This window comes from Oryza brachyantha, chromosome 4 (assembly GCF_000231095.2).
Source record: "Oryza brachyantha chromosome 4, ObraRS2, whole genome shotgun sequence".
NCBI classification, from domain to species: domain Eukaryota; kingdom Viridiplantae; phylum Streptophyta; class Magnoliopsida; order Poales; family Poaceae; genus Oryza; species Oryza brachyantha.
The window spans coordinates 16219807-16239626 of record NC_023166.2 but is presented as its reverse complement, the minus strand read 5'-3'; the positions used below and the strand labels follow the sequence as shown (position 1 = coordinate 16239626).

At 39.8% G+C, this 19820-nt stretch overlaps 2 protein-coding genes and 1 pseudogene across 2 annotated transcripts; 2 read left to right on the top strand and 1 right to left on the bottom strand.

Moving 5' to 3' along the window:
• Positions 1-2313: 2313 nt before the first annotated feature.
• On the bottom strand, positions 2314-8927 carry LOC102712356 (protein CHROMATIN REMODELING 19). The gene is made up of 12 exons (XM_015836895.2): positions 7887-8927; positions 7696-7813; positions 6677-6717; positions 6127-6377; positions 5845-6025; positions 4771-4956; positions 4525-4698; positions 4291-4449; positions 3878-3955; positions 3349-3485; positions 3054-3272; positions 2314-2886 (listed from the first exon to the last, which is right to left on the bottom strand). The coding sequence occupies exons 1-12, from the start codon at positions 8763-8765 to the stop codon at positions 2724-2726; spliced, it is 2586 nt and encodes an 861-aa protein (XP_015692381.1). The 5' UTR covers positions 8766-8927; the 3' UTR covers positions 2314-2723.
• Positions 8928-11185: 2258 nt separating this feature from the next.
• LOC102712079 lies at positions 11186-13301 on the top strand. Its single transcript, XM_006653618.3, has 2 exons — positions 11186-11599; positions 12725-13301. Exon 1 carries the CDS (start codon positions 11236-11238, stop codon positions 11596-11598), a length of 363 nt encoding a protein of 120 aa, XP_006653681.1. The 5' UTR covers positions 11186-11235; the 3' UTR covers position 11599; positions 12725-13301.
• LOC102711802 lies at positions 12857-19249 on the top strand (annotated as a pseudogene).
• The last annotated feature ends 571 nt before the right edge of the window (positions 19250-19820 follow it).

Sequence of the window (19820 nt, the reverse complement as noted above, 5' to 3'; positions counted from 1 at the left end):
TTGCAAGGCTTTTCTCCTGATTTGAAAAAATCACAATCACGGCAGAGCTAGTACCACACGCCGTACTACAGCCATGCACTAGTACCCCGTACCTGCGTGTGGTATCAGGAGCAGTACCTTCAGAGTGGCTTCTCAGAGTGAACTATCCTTGGGAGTCATGTTGAAACAATAACGGACGAGTGAACAGCGGAACTGAATGATGAAACCGTCGGATTCTGTAGTTACTAGTATCTCCGGCTGCGTTCGAAACAGACAGTCGCAAAAGCTAATTAGCCGTACGAAAAACGATAAACATAATTAGCATATGATTAATTAAGTATTACTTATTAAAAATTTGAAAAATGAAGTTATTTGATCTTTTAGAACAATTTCTATATAGAAAATTTTTGCATGAAATACATCACTTATTAGTTTGAAAAGCGTTCTAACTGAAAATGAGTAGAAGTTTAGCATGACCGACTGAATCGAATGCAGCCTCCGTCCTATCCTATGTCAAAATCATTTTTCAGTTTTTAGATACAATATTGACTCTTCGTTTTATTTAAAATTTTTTATGATTAATGTTTTTATTATTACGAGGGTAAAACATAAATATGACTTTATACGTGACTAATTTTTTTATATTTTTTATAATTTTTTTAAATAAGACAAATAGTCAAACGTTAGGGCAAAGTTATTATAGATCAGTACATGCAGACCACCCAGCAGGTAAAACCATCTCAGTACATGAATGAAACATATGCCGTCAAAAGCTACTGCCATTTCGCATTTTTCCTAACGCTGTTTGTAGAGCATATTCCGGTCAAATGTACGCACTTGTTCTCTCACATTAGAGGCACCAGTGCGTGTATTGTGAAACCTGACAGATGCATATTCCATGGGGTACGGCTGTTCCTCTGGACCTCTTCCATTCATAGATCATTTCATCTTACGGTAAACAGGGGTGCACCGGCGTATAGCATGAAGAGATGCCCCACGACTATAAAATGAATTTTCTTGTCATACATCGTTTCCTTGACCTTTTTTTCATATACTAGACCCCAAGCCTTAAAGGTTGACAAGACACAACACAAAGTTAACGAGGCCTGTGGCTCTGACGAACAAAATTGTATGCACGGTCAGAGGTTAATAGCAGATTACACACGAACCAGTCTTGTACCGAAGCTATTAAAGTTGGGCTGATCAACAAGAAATGAGAAGCTTAAGTCTGAACAACACTTCTCCACAAAGGTCTATCGGTGACACCGAAACGTTTACTCTCTAGGTTCCAAAACAAATAAACTTTTCAGTTTTTGGTATAATGTTTAACTCTTCATCTTATTAAAAAAAATTTACGATTAATAATTTTATTTTATTAGATGATAAAACATGAATAGTGATTTGTGTGACTAATTTTTTAAAATTTTTAAAAAAATTTTAAATAAGACGGATAGTCAAATGCTCAACATAAAAACTAAAAAGTTGGTTTTTTTAGACGAAGGGAGTACATTGCGAGGGGGCGTACGGCAGCAAATAAAATGCATGCTATCATGGTAAAGTTGCCCATTAAACTCGTTACAGTATATGCCTTGATTGTAGCTAGAATATATTGCACACTTTTAATGGTCAGCAGAATACTAAGGCTATACTGGAGACTAATGCAATGGAGCTAATAAGTTATACTGATGGACCTAGTAGTACACAAGTTATTACTACAGTTAAAAATCAGAAAAGATGGTGCGCAGCAACTATACCATATTCATAATATTCAAATAAGAGAGAGGACAGAAAACAAATAATACAAGCAGTAGTTTAAACAAATTCATTGACAACACACCGCAATAAGCAATCCAAAATTAATAGGCAAGAAGCACCACCTTCAATGCAAATCTGTAATAGGGAAAAGGAAATGAACATAATCCAGGAGGCAGGCGTACGGTCAGAAAGGAACAGTCGATAAAATAGCAGAAACCATCTTTCTCTTAGACGGAAGTCCAATCAGAACCTCACAAATCACAAGCGTACCATCAAGCAACAACCAGGAAAGAATTTCAGCATAACATCACACTGCTAGCAAGACCAAAAAGAGGGGGGAAAACAATCACCCGTTGTCTATACTATTCAGGACAAAGAAGAATTTTGTATTAGGCGTGGTGCATGGTAACCAATGCAGCAGAAATGGCACTGCATGTAGCTAAGGTTCCTTTTACAGAAACAAGGAGATGAAAACCACACCAAAAATATAAGTGCTAGCAAAATGGTAGTGCAGTCATCCAGAGAACAAATATATGAAAAACTGAGGTATCCAGTGATGCAATTCTGACATAATGCGGCTTAGAAGTTAGAAGACTCATTTCATTAATATCAAGCTTGTAATTTCCAGCAGTACAGATGTATAATTATTTTTCTGAAACTTCTGGTTTGTCTTTTTCTACAGTAAAATTTGGTACCACCTATCTGCAACTCTTTTAAGCTTAATACAATGTCACTATGCTGAATCACACTCAAAACAAAATAGGAGTATGACTCTGCAGCACAGTTGACAAGCTCATTCATATTGAACAAAAGGTAGATGAGGCAGACAGCAACAAATCAAGATCCAATGCAGAATAAGCACCATCAAGCTAAGCATATTAGAACGGCCAAGCAAAAGTGTCTTTGCTTAGATGAAGTCTATAAGATTGACAGTTACAGACATCCTCAGGTGAAATTATGTACCCTTCAAGCATTCCATGACAAGAAATTCACACCAGGAGAAGAGATGCCAAAATTTCTCCCATTGTCTTCTCTGGTACATCAGTGCTATCTTCTAATTCGGCTCCAGACTGGAGAATTGCAGCATCTAATACTAACTTTCTCCTTGCTATCTCATATATGTTTTCATCAACTGAACCCTTTGTCACTAGCCTGAAAGAAAATGAAACCATGAGTTATCAGTTGTGGAGTTCAATATTAATTAATTCCGTCATTACTCTGTTAATATGAATGTGGTGAAATGCTCACAATCTGAACTGAAAAAACAAAAGTAACACAAAATATTCAAATGAAAATTAATTAAACTTAGCACCTATTACCTATATATAGTGACAGGTTTCTGTTGTCCAATGCGATGGCAGCGATCTTCAGCTTGCCTATCCATCTGGGGGTTGAAATCCATATCATGTATTATCACTGTATCAGCCCCTATTAAATTCAGACCCTGGCCTCCAGCTCTTGTGGAAAGCAAACATGCAAATATAGATCGGTCACTATTGAAAGTGTCAACTATAGTCTGCCTTTCAGTTACTGGGGTGCTGAAACAGAAGGCACTTTGTTGGTTAGGATTGAACAGCAACATAATTTAGAAAATAGTGCTGATGGAAAACTAACCCCCCATCAAGACGTCTATATGTTACTCCTATTACTTCCAGTGTCCATTCAAGGATATCAAGCATTGTTGTCCATTGGCTGAATATGAGAACTCTGTGGCCCTCGTTTGCTAAAGAAGGTAAAATCTCAGCTAAGGCCTGAAGAGCATCAAAATGAAGGAAAAAATGAGTTGTTAAATCCTAAAAGGCATTCTATTGAAGATATTATTGTACATATAAAATCATTATGGATTCTGCCATTAAACTGTCTGTTACAAAAAAAACTAACAATATACTACCTCTGTCCCATATTATAACTGCTTCTGCCCTTTGAAGAGATAAAGGAATGGAGTGAAATCAAATGAGAGAGGGTTGTAATTCATTGAGATGAGAAACACGAGAAAGCAAGTGAAAAATTAAACGAGAGAATATTGGATTAGTTGAGATGAGAAAGTAGGTGAAGCAGCTATATTCTGGGACAAAATTTGAAAGCTAGAACTATAGTATGGGACTGAGGTAGTATATATTAACAGATAAGGGGAAAACCACACCTGACACTTTGCTGATCCAAGAACATGTTCATCAGTTAGGGCACCCTTTGTACCAGAATCACCATATGAAATTAATAGCTGAAAAGAAGTGAGAAACAAATGGTATGAACGCACCACAGATAGGATAGAAAGCAAGCTAAATTTTGGACACGGAAAATGTTCCTCGGCAACAAAAAAACATACTTTGCCACATCCATATTATTCTCTTACGGCCTCACGGCCTAACCTACCCTTACACCTAAATATTTGGTGCAAAGAAAAAAAACTAAGTTACTAGCAATAAGCAGGATGACAGTTATGACCAAACAATTCAACATTGCAAGACATCAAACACCGGTATAATTCAGCCTGAGAAACCATTATAAGGTGGATAAGAAATGATCAGGTAGAACTGTAGAAGGAATGAACAATACTTGATGGATAGCAAAATCGTTGTAGCTCTTAAGTTCTTGGGTTGCTCTTTCCAAGGAACATTCAAAACCAAATGCACCTTTAGGATACAGTAACCTTGCAATTCGATCAACATCTTTGTCACTGTAAAAGCGCCTTATAAGCAAAGGATGGTTCGCAATCTGTGGACCAAAATAGAAAAGAACATTTGAAATGGGTATAAATATTTCCCTGAAATTTAAAAATGGTATGCTCACCTTACGGAACTGCATAAAATAGTTTGATATCTGTCTCTTTGGAATCAATCCAGAGACATTATTAGAAAAATTGGATGTAGATTTCAAACTACGAGCTTGGCAAGCAGCACGGTATTCATCTATGGCATGATTATAAGCTTGAAACTGCTCTGAGTCCATGGTGACAAAATTAACCTGTAACAGAAGATCAACATGAGTTGAAGCATGACAAGGAAAAAACATATGTTGATTTTTACGTCAACGTACATGTTGTATCTTTGGAACAAGTTGCTGCATAACATCTGACTTCAAGCGTCTGAGAATAAATGGACCTAAAATAGACTTTATACGTGAAATTAGCTCATGGTCTTCTGCATTTAACAGTTTCTTCAGATCAACATCTCCGGTGGCAAATATATCAGGCATCATGAACTCCAACAATGACCATAGCTCCTGTAAATCAGTAGAAAATATGAGGTGCTTTAAGATGGAATGAACTAAACTTAAGTAGTTGGAGCTCCTACTCCAAAGAACCGAAGCCAGAAAGCTATCCGAAAATTCGTGCGAAGTGTTTCATGGTTTTTCACTGAAGTAGTAATTAAAAAGTGATGTGCAGCAAACAGTGTTGAGAACCTGACTACTTGCTATGCAATCACCGTACGCAAAATACAAATGCTAAATATTGGTTTCACGTAATAAGGCCAATGCATAAAAGTTCTTAGTAAAGCCAAAAGCTTACGTGGATTTTTCTACCAAAACAAGTATTAGTTACAGATCTTTGATTGACATGCTAAGTGTGTGCTCAGGCCTTTGCAAACCTGTGGGTTCTGGTTATGCAGAATTATTAATGTATGCAACCTAACCAACATACTCTTGATTTTTACAGACAGTAGTACACTAGTACTCCTTCCATCCCAATTTGATCATCATATAAGGTATGGGCACTAAGACCAAGAAGAACAAAAACTTCCCCATAATCTATTTAATTTGCATTAAAAAGCTAGAGGGTCACAAATCCCAACCTGCATGCATACATGCAAAACGAAAATTTGCAAATCACATGGAAGCTGATTGGATAGATACATGCAAGCATTCGATCTGCGTGTGAGCTGAAGGGTTGTGCATCCCAACCGATGCACAGTAGACTTCCCTTATATTATGTTCAAATTGTGATTTCCTTTTTCTGCTTATATGATAATCAAAATGGGACAAAGGGAGTATGTGCTAAAATTTCCATCAAATAGGTGATTGATATATAGAAATTGCAAAGAACCACAATAAAACACATGCAGCAGAACTCACTTAAAACCAATCACCGGTCAAGTTGTCAGTGAAACTTACATGCAAATCATTTTGGAGGGGAGTTCCTGTTAGCATTAGCCGTTGACGAGCATGTTGTGCTACAGCCATAAGGTTTCTCCATCGAAAGCTACCCTTATCTTTCAGTACATGTGCTTCATCCATCAGCACACAACTCCATCGCCATCTTTTGAGTGCTTTGCGATCATCCTTCTGCTGAGCACTGTATTAAAGATAAAAAGGAATTTGATCTTATATAAACATGAATAAATCATTGATACTATCAAAATTGTGGTCCTAGACACAAAATAAATAACCACAGACCTCCGTCTTTCGAAGAGAGAGTAACCAACGAGGAGGACATTAAATGGAGGTGGGTAACCAGCTTTGCCTAAGGAGCTCAACTCCTTTGAGTAGGCAGCCCTTCCAGCACCATGAAACATGATGATCGAAAATGAAGGACACCATTTTCTAAGTTCCCTTTCCCAATTTTCCAACACAGATGCTGGGCAAACTATCAAATGAGGACCTGGGTCATTATATAGATGCCGCAAAAGAGTAAGGTAGGTCACGGCCTGTCATCACAAGAGCAAATATCAAACAGTATGAGTTTCCATTGAAGTATAGTATTAAAAAAATCAGCCTATCTAAAATAATACACATTATGTTAAATCCTGACAATATTATATGGTAATTGTGTACCCCCAAAAAGTCAACACGGCCAAATCTTTTTTGATAAAGAACTAGTGCATAAATCCACACAATAAAAAAGAGAACTTCCAATTTGAACTAGAATAGCTTATATCCTGATAAGATGTTATTTCACTAAGCTTATTTATTTTTCCTTTCCACCAAATAATGCAACATTTCGTACCTGGACTGTTTTACCAAGACCCATTTCATCAGCCAAAATTGCTGTAGGAAAAAAAAACATAGGTCAATACGAACAGTTTAGACTTTTTAGCATGCAGAAACAACAAATATATTACAAAAAACAACTAATATGGTTATTGGCTCAACATTACTTAAACCACAAAACAATTATTTCGCAGAAACTAAGCTTTAACATTGAACTTTAATCCCTTGGTACATTATAGAACAAGATTTTCATGGTAAAGACATGTGATCCTGAATATTTGGATCTTTTTGTAGTTATCACATGAATACAGGAATGCTGAAGGTATTATTTTAGTTGAGCTACCAATCTTAATAGTTTCATATTCTATCATATTTGGATCTACTCCCTCCATCTCATATTGTAAGACTTTCTAGTCTTGCTTAGATTTAACCATTGATCAATGTATATGGTCTGTATATATGTCTAAATGCATTACAATCCATATGAATCTAGAGCTTCTAGGCAAGGCTAGAAAGTCTTACGTTGTGAAACGGAGGGAGTATTTGTTAATTAAATTACAAAAGATTCAAAGGTATACCAGAAATGTGTTTTCCACAAGTTCATTTTGATTAACTGAAGATTGATAATTGATTGTAATTTCACACAACTGAAATCTAAACAATATAAAGGGAAAAAACAACAGGTCACAGGTGCATGTTTCAGAAGACAGAAGTGGCAGAAATAACAGGATATTTGCAAATAAACTTCATGTTATCATGTGTTTACTACTTAGGCAACATAAAGGGTGGTCTGTGAAGTGAATTACTGAAGTACTCCATCCGTTTCACATGTAAAATTTTCTAGCATTGTTTAAATTCATATAGATGTTAATAAATCTAGATACATATAAAAACAATGTGCATTAATCAATGAATGAATCTAGTCATAGTTAGATAGTCTTATAATATAAAACTGAGGGAGTACATCAATATTATCTCATCGTGTGCGCTAAAAAATGATCAAATGCATCAGTTTATGTCATTTTAGAAAAACACCTCCGCCGATACTTTTCCGGTGCAACAAAAGAAGAAAATTGACCCCCACAAGCTGGTAGGGCTTCAGCAAAGGCTCAAACTCCGAATCCTCACTTGTGCATGCAGCATCCACATCATCCTGCTCCCACACATCCATTGAATCAAAACTCTAGATCTTCAAGTAAACTACATAAAAACAGATACATGCATACCTGGGTAGCAATTCGGACACTGGAATCATCTATCTCAGCATAACTCTCACAATTCCGTGTTGATGAACCATACAGCTCCTGTCGCAGATCAGCCGAAATGCGTGCGCACTTGCGCAACGCGTTACCCACTACATCCCCATCCCCCACCTCCATCCTCGTCTCACCGTAATCCCCATCTTCATCATCCTCATTCTCCAACTCTGACCAGTTCACACCATCATCATCCTCTGCTTCTGCCCCCTCTACCTCCAAAGCACCCACATGACTGTCGCTGTCATCGTCATCCTTAACCACGAAGCGGCGAGCAGTGGCACGACGAGGCCTCGATGGCCTTGGGTCTGGGCGGTCAAAATCATCATCGGCAAGCTCTAAATCATCGTCCTCCTCCGATAACTCAGCGGCTGTTGCCAAACGCCGACCCGTGATGCGGCGCGGACGCGAATTTCTCGAAGCAGGGAGGTCGAAATCATCGTCTTCGAGATCAAAATCATCGTCGTCGTCGGAGACCGACACCGTGGCGGCGGCCTTCGAGGGTTTAGGGTTGTAGCTGAAGGACCCGATTGACGGAGGGGCCCGCGCACGCGCGGGGGGGCTGTGCTGACGCTGCGGACGATTGAGCACCTGGGAGCTCTTCCCGGCGCGGCGCAACCGCTCGTCTCGACCAAGATCGAAATCGTCGTCGTCGTCGGAGAGGACGACGGTGGCGGCGCTCGTGGCGGTGGCGGGGGAAGACCTGGGCTTGTAACGGAAGGAATCGATGGGCGGGGGAGGCTGCGTGTCCGGCTGGGCGCTCCGGCTGGGGCGCTTGAGGATGCGCGAAGGCTTGAAGCTGTGGTTCGACCACTCGCCGTCGGAGATCTCCTCGTAGGTCCGCCGCATCGGGGCGGCGGCTCCGTCTGCGGCGGCTGGTGGGCTAGGGTTTTGGAGGAGGAGGTGGTGGTCGGAGAGCGCGAGAATTGGGGAGAAGGCGAGGGGTCGGAAATTTTGGCGGCCTGAGGAGGGGAGTGGAGCGCCGCCGCGAAGAGACCGCCAACAGATGCTTTTCCGGAAGAAGGGTGATTCGTTACGATCTTTCCCATGAAAATGGGGGTGATCGATTTTGGCATTGATTAGTTACCAAATTTTTTTAAAAAAACATCTAATTAAATTTTTAGATATCTAAATAAAGCATTAAATATAGATGAACCAAAAAACTAATTGTACAGTTATGGAAGAAATCTTTAGACAAATCTTTTGAGCCTAATTAGCTCATGATTAGCCATAAGTATTGCAGTAACCAATATGTGCTAATGACGGATTAATTAGGCTTAAAAGATTCGTCTCGCGGTTTCTAGGCTAGCCGTGAAATTCGTTTTTTTATTCGTGTCCGAAAACCCCTTCCGACATCCGGTCAAACAATTGACGTGACACTTCTCCCAAAAATTTTCTCAATTTAAACACCACATTTCTATGGGTTATGGAATCCTTTTTCAAAGAGGAAATTATACAAGAGAAATGTGAAAGGTCTACCGAATGAACGTCCGCTCGTAACTTAAATGGCGTGAACATTTTATGTATATACACTTCCTATGCACCAATGACGTATCTAGCTAGCGAGATTAGGGGGTCTGAATAAATTAGATATAGATTTAGCCTTTCCTTCTATCGATCTTTGCTATAAAATTATAGGGGAGTCTTCGTGGGGGCTCCAACAGATTTAACGGGTAGCGGGGGCTCGAGTCCCGCTGCCCCATGTTAAATCCGCCTCTGCTATGCACAGACTTTACGTATACTAGCATATTACCCATACGTTACAACGAGATTTTATTAAAAATATCATTAGTATATTATTAAAGTAGAGTTAATAAGTGGTCTGATATATGTCTAAGTTATTTTTTGTTTTAAAAAATAGGAGAGAGTTGGTGGTGAGGTAGATGACAGATTCACCACCACCAATGCTCCTTTTTACAGGGGTAGATAAATATTTATATTTTTAGTGTCCATTAAACAAACCAGAATAAGGGCCATTTTTCAGCTTGCTTATGCTACCTCTACCACATATACTTTTTGACATTTGTTAGTGTAAAAAAACGAAAATCCAAATGTCTTCTTTAAGTCAACTTTGTTTTTGCTCTTCCTTATTTCGTACATAAACCATTTACAAGTCTATTTCTTCCTTAAATTCTCTTCATCCCATTTTCATCGATTTGTTATTTTTTAATTCATCGTATATCGTAGGCTTGTAGCTTGGAGAGACGATACGAACATATGCCGTTTTGCCAATGGTATAAACCTCATAGCTATGCAATTATACAAGTGAAATAATAGATCGATTCATCCAAAGCCCGCCCTGCTCGCTCCGCTCGCAATAGTCCAATTAATTCCCCAGGTGAAAAAACATTAGACATTCCTTCTTCGGAAACCCACACTTTTGATGTTACTTGGCGTATAATAATCTCTATATGTCTATTATGGATCTGTACCTCTTGGGATTGATAAACCTTTTGGATCTTATTAACCAAAGAGCTACGACTTTAGGCTATGGTTAGTTCAGCTCCAATCAAGAATCCCCAAGGACCCCCAAGAAACATGATGATTATATACTTTAGAGATACTCATAAAAGAAAAATGATTGTATTTCAACTATGATGAGATGAGAAGAGAACTCATATTGATGAATACAATGGTCCACATTATTCATATGCAAGCGTGCTGAACTTGTATCGAAATTATTTGTGATCCACATACTTCATATATAATGATCCACATATTTCCTGAGTATTTGCATCTTACGTGAAAAAAAGAAAATTTGTCATGTGAAAGCGTGAAACAATCCTAAATACCCAACGAGAATGGTATAGGGAAACAATGGTCATTGGTCCGCTGACCAAGGTTCATTAAACTTAGCTCGCCATTCTAGAATTTTATTTTTTTTAAGAACTTAATTTTATATATAAACCGTTTGGCCATACCTAATGACGATAGGTGTAATCAGCAAGCTGGAGAGCCATAGTAGTCGACCGTATATCAACCAAAGCTACATGTCCAAATAGCAATATAACGTTTGTATCGTGGTGCGGTAAAATAACGTTGTCTGTCATTATAACCAAACAATACTAACACCAGATCGACATACAAGTGTCATTGATCACAGCAAGCGAGCTATTGTGGTCAACAGATTCAGCCATTCAGATGATCAGATCAGAAATAGTTTTGGTACTAGGATTTAGGTTAAAATTGAAAAACTGAAATGTTCACAAATAGATAAAAAATTTTGTGCCGTCCTAGCCAGACCGCGATCATCATAAGCCGCCCGCGTCGCACAGACCGGCATCTCGTTCGTTCCCCTCCCCTGCGGCCACGAACCCCCATGTCGGACGCGTACAAGAAAGCGAAGCCCGGCCGCCTCGTCTTCAAGGGCGGCGAGGCCGCCTCCCTCCACAAGCCGAAGAAGCACAAGAAGGCCAAGCGGCCCGCCTCCGACGCCCCCGCCGACGCCGAAGCCGAGGCCGAGGCCGAGGCCGCGGCAGCGCCCGTGGAGGGCGGCGAGGGCGGAGGCGACGAGTACACCATCGACGCGGCGAAGCGGATGAAGTACGAGGATCTGTTCCCCGTTGAGTCGAAGAAGTTCGGGTACGACCCCGCCAACGCCGCCAAGGCCTCCCGCAGCCGCACCGTGGAGGAGGCCCTCGACGACCGCGTGCGCAAGAAGGCCGACCGCTACTGCAAGTGAGGTGAGACCTTTAGAAGCTAGGGTTTCCGGCTGTCGACGGAGCCGACATCCCTTTTAGTATGCTTTGATTTTAGTCGGATCTAGCTCCGGGTTGAATTCCAATCGAGTGCTTCGACTTTTTGTGCTGCCGCGGTGCCCCCATGCATGAATTGGCTTCAATTAGCTTGAATGGGGATCGCGTTATGTTTGATCGATTAATCGTCTCGTTTATGTACTGTGTAACGTGAAAGACATGCTGCAAGCCTGCAACTGCAGCTCACTGATGATTAATGTGTAATGTGATCTAGTAGTAATGTTCTTATTCGTTGTAGCAAAACCGTACTGTGTAAATTATAAACTATAACTGTTTAAATTTCTTGCAATTCAATGCATGGACCAAGCAAAATTTCTGCATAGATTAATCGCGAATATGACTGATTTTGTACTGGTTTGAGGGTTGCCCAGGTACAGTTTGGGGTTCTATTCAGTATAATGTAGGAACCTGTTGACAGGCTTATAGGAGTAACTCATAACTGGCTAGTTTCTAACCCCTATAATAGTTGTTTTGGAGCTCTTAAGTTGATCTTTGTTACTATTTTATTATGGCAGTCTTTGAATTGATGTTAGTGTTAGTGGTCTGGTGGTCTATATAATCATAAACAACTTTGTGGTCAGGTAAATGCTCATGTAGGCAGCATATATAGTTGTCAGATCTATAAGTTTACATGGTGATGAAGGTTTCTTATGTCATCTTTATATATCATATGTTTCTTCGGGCACCTGCTGCTGCTGTATACCTTTATTCCTTTCTGGTGTTGTATTGATTTGATTACAGAGGGTATTGATTCAGCATTATATGCATCATCTTTTTCAGTTAATATTTCAACTGTTCCTGTCTTTCTTCTCTGCCCATCCCTTTTTAGCTGCATCTCTCTCAAAATTCTATTATTCCTTACACACCGTCACTTTTTTCCTCCTGTACAGAAAGTGTGCTGACTAGCTTGAATAGTTAAGATATTCTTTTGTTATTAGCTTATCTTTTGTTTTATACCAAAAAAACCTCGTGACTATGAAAGAGTGTGTGTTTATCTACCCTAGCTGTTACAATCACATGTAATGTAGATTAATATGTCTTTCAACTTGACAGGTGATTCACTCATTCGAGTTCACAGTTCTTGTGGATGGTAGCTGTGCTCAATGTATCACAAAGGGTAGGTCCTGATGGCATATTGTAAATCAAGCTAGTTTAGTGAGTATTTCCTTACTAGCAAAGGAAGGGATGGTAGCTTCTGGTATAATCCTCTCGTTCACTCACTCTCACAGTGTCACCTGTTTTGGTCAATTAGATAAAACACTACTTGTATTTGATCCAGCTATAAGCCTGGTAATACTGTATTCTTTCTGTTGTGTGACTATTTTTGGTTTATACCTGCCTTATCCATAGTTATGGTGTGATGGGGCACCCTTATCCATACTTTATATAGCTCTACGTGTGGTTTTATTGTGGATTTAGGCTGCAGATGACTGCAGCACGTAGTGCTGTAACTAGAGGTGGTAATGTATGCAACCTTTTTGCCTACAAAACTCAAGGGTTGGGTCCAAAATAGGGTAGGCTAAAATTTTATAGATTTTTGAGCTAAAAATTTTTAAGGGTTATAAGTAGGGTTATGAAAGGACCCAAGGGCCTTGGCCTATTATCACCCCTAGCTGTAACCGCCCTTCTTCTGGTGCTATGTAGCATTGGACAGATGGCATCAGTATATCCATGTTTGGAGCTTCAGACAAGCATAAATATATTTTTGTCATAATTTAGAACTTCTATTTTGATAACGAGTGCTTCCCTGTTGTCAAATCTGGTAACCGGTAGGATTCTGAAATTATGTATTGTGCAGAATGCAAATTGCATATCTTCCATAAGTAATTTTTACAAGTAAAATGTGATTCTGAGTAATTTTTATAGGTAAATGTGATTCTGTTTCTTCCCTATAGTCATTGTGATTATCTTTGTCTGGCCCATCTTATGTTGCCAATGGTGTTTCCTCCATCCCAACAAACCTGTTATTTTTGTCCTGTTACTACTGCTGTTAAAACAGTGGGCTCCACTGAGCAAAGTCATGGCTTTCATTAGCATCTTACTTTGAATTTATCTGTTGATTTTCAAGTTCAGTTGAAAATTCATATTATGCTTTCCCTCTAATAACTTATGTCAGAATGCTCTTTCCATCTACCGTGGTTGTGCAGTTTGGAATAGTATTGGATATTGACAACTTTGACCTGATCCTGATAGTTATATTGATTGTTTCTACTTGACATAATGCTAAATTGTCATAGTACAAAACAGATTCTATTCTAGTGTCACATTTACAATGAGTCCATAGGTGATATGTACTGTTGAATTATCCCACCGTCATTTATCTTGTATGCTTCAGAAAACAAAACAATCAGTTTATGCATTACATTTGTGAATTCGCAGTTCTACCTCTGGACATAACACTTGCTAGGATTGTAGATCCTACTATATCCAGGCTACCCTTTTTCTCTATTCTGTACATACATCTGGCCTTTATTATTGTGTACTTGCTCTAGGAATGTTATAACTCACTGAAAAGAGGAAAATAAGTTGCTGTTTAGTTGCCAAATTTTTTTGGCAAAAACATCACGTTGAACGTTTGATCGGATGTCGGAAGGGGTTTTCGGACACAAATAAAAAAACGAATTTCACGGCTAGCCTATAAACCACGAGACAATCTTTTGAGCCTAATTAATTCGTCATTAGCACATGTTGGTTACTGTAGCCCTTATGGCTAATCATGGACTAATTAGGCTCAAAAGATTCGTCTCAAGATTTCTTCCATAACTATGCAATTAGTTTTTTGGTTCATCTATGTTTAATGTTTTATTTAGATGTCTAAAAATTCGATATGATGTTTTTGAAAAAAAATTTTAGGAACTAAACAAGGCCTAAGAGTACCTATCTACAAGATATACTTTAATGCCGTTAAAAATGATTGTCGACCATAAGTTTTCAGCCACTTTGTTTTAACTCCAGCTAAAAAAGAAAATCTAAACTATACAACGCATAAACATATAGCTGCAACGTTCCCTCAGACACCGCTGCACTACTGCATGTTTTTGTTGTTACAGTTGGTAACAGAACTAGTTTCATAAGCAATTTGTGTACCGCTTGTATGCACTATAAGCATTTCTTGTCTGCTCAATGCCTTTGACCGAAACAGTGCGAGCAGTATGTCACATTAGACATAAATTGATTACTCTCGAATGTTCCTCCCTCCCATTTTTTGCTCTTATCGTTTCGCTTATAGAAAGAATAAGCTGCACGGCTTATATAGCAACCAAAAAATAATTTATAGATAAAACATTTATATATATATGTTTATAGCGATTTAAAAGTAAATACTGTAAAATAAGCTGCAAGAAAATGTTACAAAATCAACTTTAAATTTAAATTAAGTTTTGTCTTATAAGTATAAGTCTTCCACCAGAGAAAATACACATCATAAGAAACTCCATAGAGTTTTAGTTCTCCCTCCATCTTGTATTTTATGATGGAGAACAATTTTGTAGTCCTTAAGCAGTTAATAAGAGGTATTAAAATTTTAATGCAAAATTTGATACCTTCTAGTACTCAGGGTACCGAGAGGTACTAAAATTTATATAGAGAAAAGTAGTACATTTTGGTATCTTCTTAAGGATCGTAAAATTGCTGACCGAATGCAACTTTTCATCCGTCATTGCTAGCCTCTACCAACCTGAGATCTTCACTTGTCTGTAGGAAGCATATCTGCATCCTTCATCTTTCAAGATGGACGATGTGCTGTCCCTACTTCCTAGTGTTTGACACGGAAGATGTCAGCATAGACTAAACAAAGGGTTTGATGCTCTTCTTGTTCATTTGAGTCCACATAGAACTCTTGATATGCTTCACCTCTTATTATCCTCTGATAGAATAAACGGCACGCATGCTTATCGCTAAGATATCGTGTCGTGTCTCTTTAATCCTTTTCCAAAAGGCTGGAAGGGGCCACCATGGATGCGCTTGAGATACTTTATAATCGAAGCAATAGCTCAATTTACATTTAAACTGATGTTGCAACGTATCATTTGGTGCAAGAACTATAATTTTGAAAGCGAATTTTCCCTTCCAAAATGGGTTATCAGTTTGATAAGCTGCTGACCAAATCCCTAATGACAACATGGTGATTAGTGCTCCCCTGAGTCCCTTCCAACAATTAACCACTTGATTCAATCTGGCCATGTTGGCCCTTGGTGCTTATAAATTACTTTGCTCTTTTTTTTAATAGATGTTGTTGTTGACTCTTGATATGTTTGATCATTTGTCTTATGTAATTTTTTAATAAATATAAAAAAGTAAGTCATAAGTAAAGTATCTTTAATGAGAAACTATAAGTCACACCAAAATAAATAATAATTATATTTTTTCGAATAAAATGAATGATCAAACATGCACTTACAAGCCAACGACATCATCTAGGAAGCATTAGAACACACGGCAATAGAAATTCGAGATAAAGACTAGTAAACATTAGGTTCTGTTTGTGTAATCTAGATTATTAAAAATAATCTAAAACAAATAAATAGATTATAATGATAAGTTATTATAATCTGAAGCTTATATTACTATAAGCTACTTCAAGAGTGATTTTACCATTGAGTACTCTAAAGTAATTAACTACCTTACTATTCATTACCTACTTTAATTTATAATAATTTAATTTAATAATCTAGATTACGATAATTCTAAACATAAACAAACAACCTTTGTTCACCAGAGACAACTTGAAGTTACAGGCTTTCGACTTGACCAATCGAGTAATCGAGTTCGTGGCGAAGTTAGAGCTGGTTCATGCTCATTGATATGATCCAATAACACCCACTATACCACATACCATCAGTATAATGTACTAAATGTGCACCAACATTTAGGCCTCTACCAAGAAACTGCTCACGTCATGCCGACGCGCCGGCATATCATCCTCAGGAACCCCCACCGCTGGCTAAAAAAAAAAAAAGGCCACTTCGATTTGGTCCACCACTACCGCATACACGCATGCACTGCAGCCAGCGTCGTATCGTGTATTTCATGGCCCGAGATGCACCCGGAACCCCGGCTGGTCGCTGCAGCTTCTCCTCCACTTCACCAACCAGCTAGCCGCGGCATGTGGGAGAGCCATCGGATCATGCAGATGCATGCACTCTTCGCCGGCTCCGGCGCCGACACGACCTTCTCGTCGTCGTCGGCGGCGGCGGTCGACGCCTGCCTCCCGATCAGCAAGCACATCGCCGGCCACCTCTGGAACCAGAGCGTCCTGTGAGTATAGAATATGCACATCTAGACCATACCTAGTGCTGGTTGTCGCGAGTGATCAAGTTAAGACGATCTGCGATGTTTTGCAGTGGCAGACAAGAGGATGGGATCAAGGAGGACAGCTTCGGGGAGAGCTTCCTTTCGTTGCTCAATAGCACGAGAGACGACGTGATGGCGCCGGAAGTGTTCGAGGGCGTCCCCGTGGCATGCGACTACCTCAAGGGGATGGACATGGACGACGCCGGCGACATGGGCGCAGCATCAGCTGTCGCCGCCGCCGGCGCCCATAGCCTGGATAGCAACGGCCCGCACGCTGCCATTCGTTCAATCGAGCGCGGCATCGCCAGCTCGCCGCTGGTGTACCAGCAGCTGGGGAACGACGGTGCTGTGGTGCAAGTGCAACGTTGCATCCAGCCGCAGGATCAGGCTGGAGCTTCCATGGCCGCATTTCTGCAGCAACTGATTCCTACTAGTGTTCCCGATGACGATCATCAGCCCGGTATAGAGATCGGCAGCGTTTCTCCGGACGTCGTCTGTTTCAGTGGATACAGGTCAAGAACCCCAGAAGAACTGATGTGCAGAGACACAAAGGAGCAACAAATTACCCAGCTGGTAAGACTGAATAGTTGTATATTGGATCAGCAAGTAACTACTAACTAGAAGTCAATGTGTAAAACCCATACAATTCTTGCAGGCAAGGACTTGTAGCAGCAGAGGAAGTGATCCTAACAAGAAAAGATCAGCGGGAAGGGTGGGAGGCAACGGGAAGAAGTCCAAGTCAGAGACTTCACTTACATCGTCTCCCAAGGTAAACTAACAGTGAGAGCTGACAGGATAGTTGATTGACCTCGTGAACCTTTTTGATGATCTAGCATTTGAAGAGCCTGTTTCGAATTATACGCAGCCACAAGCCCCCAAAGTGAATCTAGGGGAGAAGATCACGGCATTGCAGCAGATCGTCTCGCCTTTCGGGAAGGTATGAGATCATTGGACGCACACTTTATGATAAAATTATTTTTTTTCATCACTTGGGTGGATATTCCACTTCATGCTTCCAAACTAGTGTATCTGTTCTTCCAATTTTTGGCCGCTAAATATATGCAACTGTCTCGTTTGGACAGACGGACACAGCGTCTGTTCTGTTGGAAACCATCAACTACATCAAATTTCTTCATGGGCAAATACAGGTGAAACACTATCAGCACGATCCTTTCCGCTGTTTCGCATATGCCCCTGTGTGTTTTGTCTCTCAGATGTTTCTAGAAATTAGTAGAAGATACTGCCATGATCCAACGTGCACTGCATGCAGCTGAGCGATGCGCTGTACTGTCGAGATGCAATTGATCATTCATCTGCACCTACTGCTTCAGCCTTTTACCTTGTTTCAGTACGCACTTGGGCATTTGGCATATTGACCTCTTGCTCGTGCCTTTTGTCAGTGGACTTCCAAGTCATGTCCAAGTCTTAGTAGTATATCGTTTTCCTGACACTAATGAGCATAAAGAAAGGACATCCGTACTACCACAACCATTACTGATTTGCCAATCTTTTCTGAAGCCAGGTAATGCTGACTAACAACCCTTCCGTTTTTCTGATTTGGTACAGTTATTCAGCGAACCGTATCTGACGACGAATAGCACAAACAAGGTAGTGTTTCGGAATGTACAACTCCCCCTTTTCCCCTTAACGATATTCCACCCGTTATAAGATTTTTTGGTCTTACCTTGATTCACTTATATACTAATGAATCTAGACATATATATAAAATATATACATTAATGCATGAATAAATCTAGAAAAACCCCAAAAAATTTATAATATAGAACAAAATGAGTATCTATTTGCAAATTCTAAGAACAGAGTTTGGCCAGGACTGATCATACATTTACCGACTTATCTTCAGGATCACAGTGAAGAGAAGAGGAAGGCAGGTCTGGAGCATGATTTGAGGAGCAGAGGGTTTTGCTTGGCCCCTGTTTCGTGGACCCCTGAGTTATTATACCACGATGACGTCTTGCCGGAATGCTGGACGCCGGCGTACAGGAACTACTTTTACCGATGAGCTCGATAGACGTTCGACGGCTGCATAGTTGCTTTCGTCAGCCAGCCTTTACTGCCCGAGTATCGAGCACGTTGGAACTTGGAAGATGTTGAGATAGGACGCTGATCTTCATCGGTTTGCTTACTGCGTTTTCTCAGCTCCCATTGTTGCGTTCGTAGTCTAGACTCTAGAATAACGAAATATGGGACATTGATTTCGTGTTTCAGAAATGCAGTAGCTGAGGCCCGGCTATTTTACACTTTGAATTTAACTTGTGTTGGCGATACAGGGCGATGGATTTTTCTGTCCTTGGTTGGATATCCACCCCTATGTCGTGCTTGTCATCTAAATAGTCATTAGATTTTTTAAAAAAATAATAAGATATATTAATATAACATATATCAACAAGCATTAAATTCAAATTAACTTCTACAATTTGCAACAAAAAAACTGAAACTACTATGTGTATATTCCCAGTTAAGTTCATTATTTTTGTTCAAACTTATATAAATCAAATTTGAACATACATGTTTATGAAGTGGCATATCTTATATTAATATATCCCATCAAATTTTCTTAAAATGTTTAATAACTATTTAAGTGACATAAACGAAAGAAGGGGACATTCCTAACTATGGGCCGTCGGCGTCAGCCATGAGGCATGCATATCTCCCTTCCCGTTTTCCTGGCCCGGGCGCAACGTAAAGACAGGATCACAGATTGATGGGCCGTCCGGTAGCCTACTCTGTAGTTTAGCTTCGACATGGCTCTGCTGTGAGTGTGCATGATAGGCATGGGATTGTTTTCTTCTTTTTTTTTTCTCTTTCTTTTTGAGCTTGCATCTTGACGAGCGTT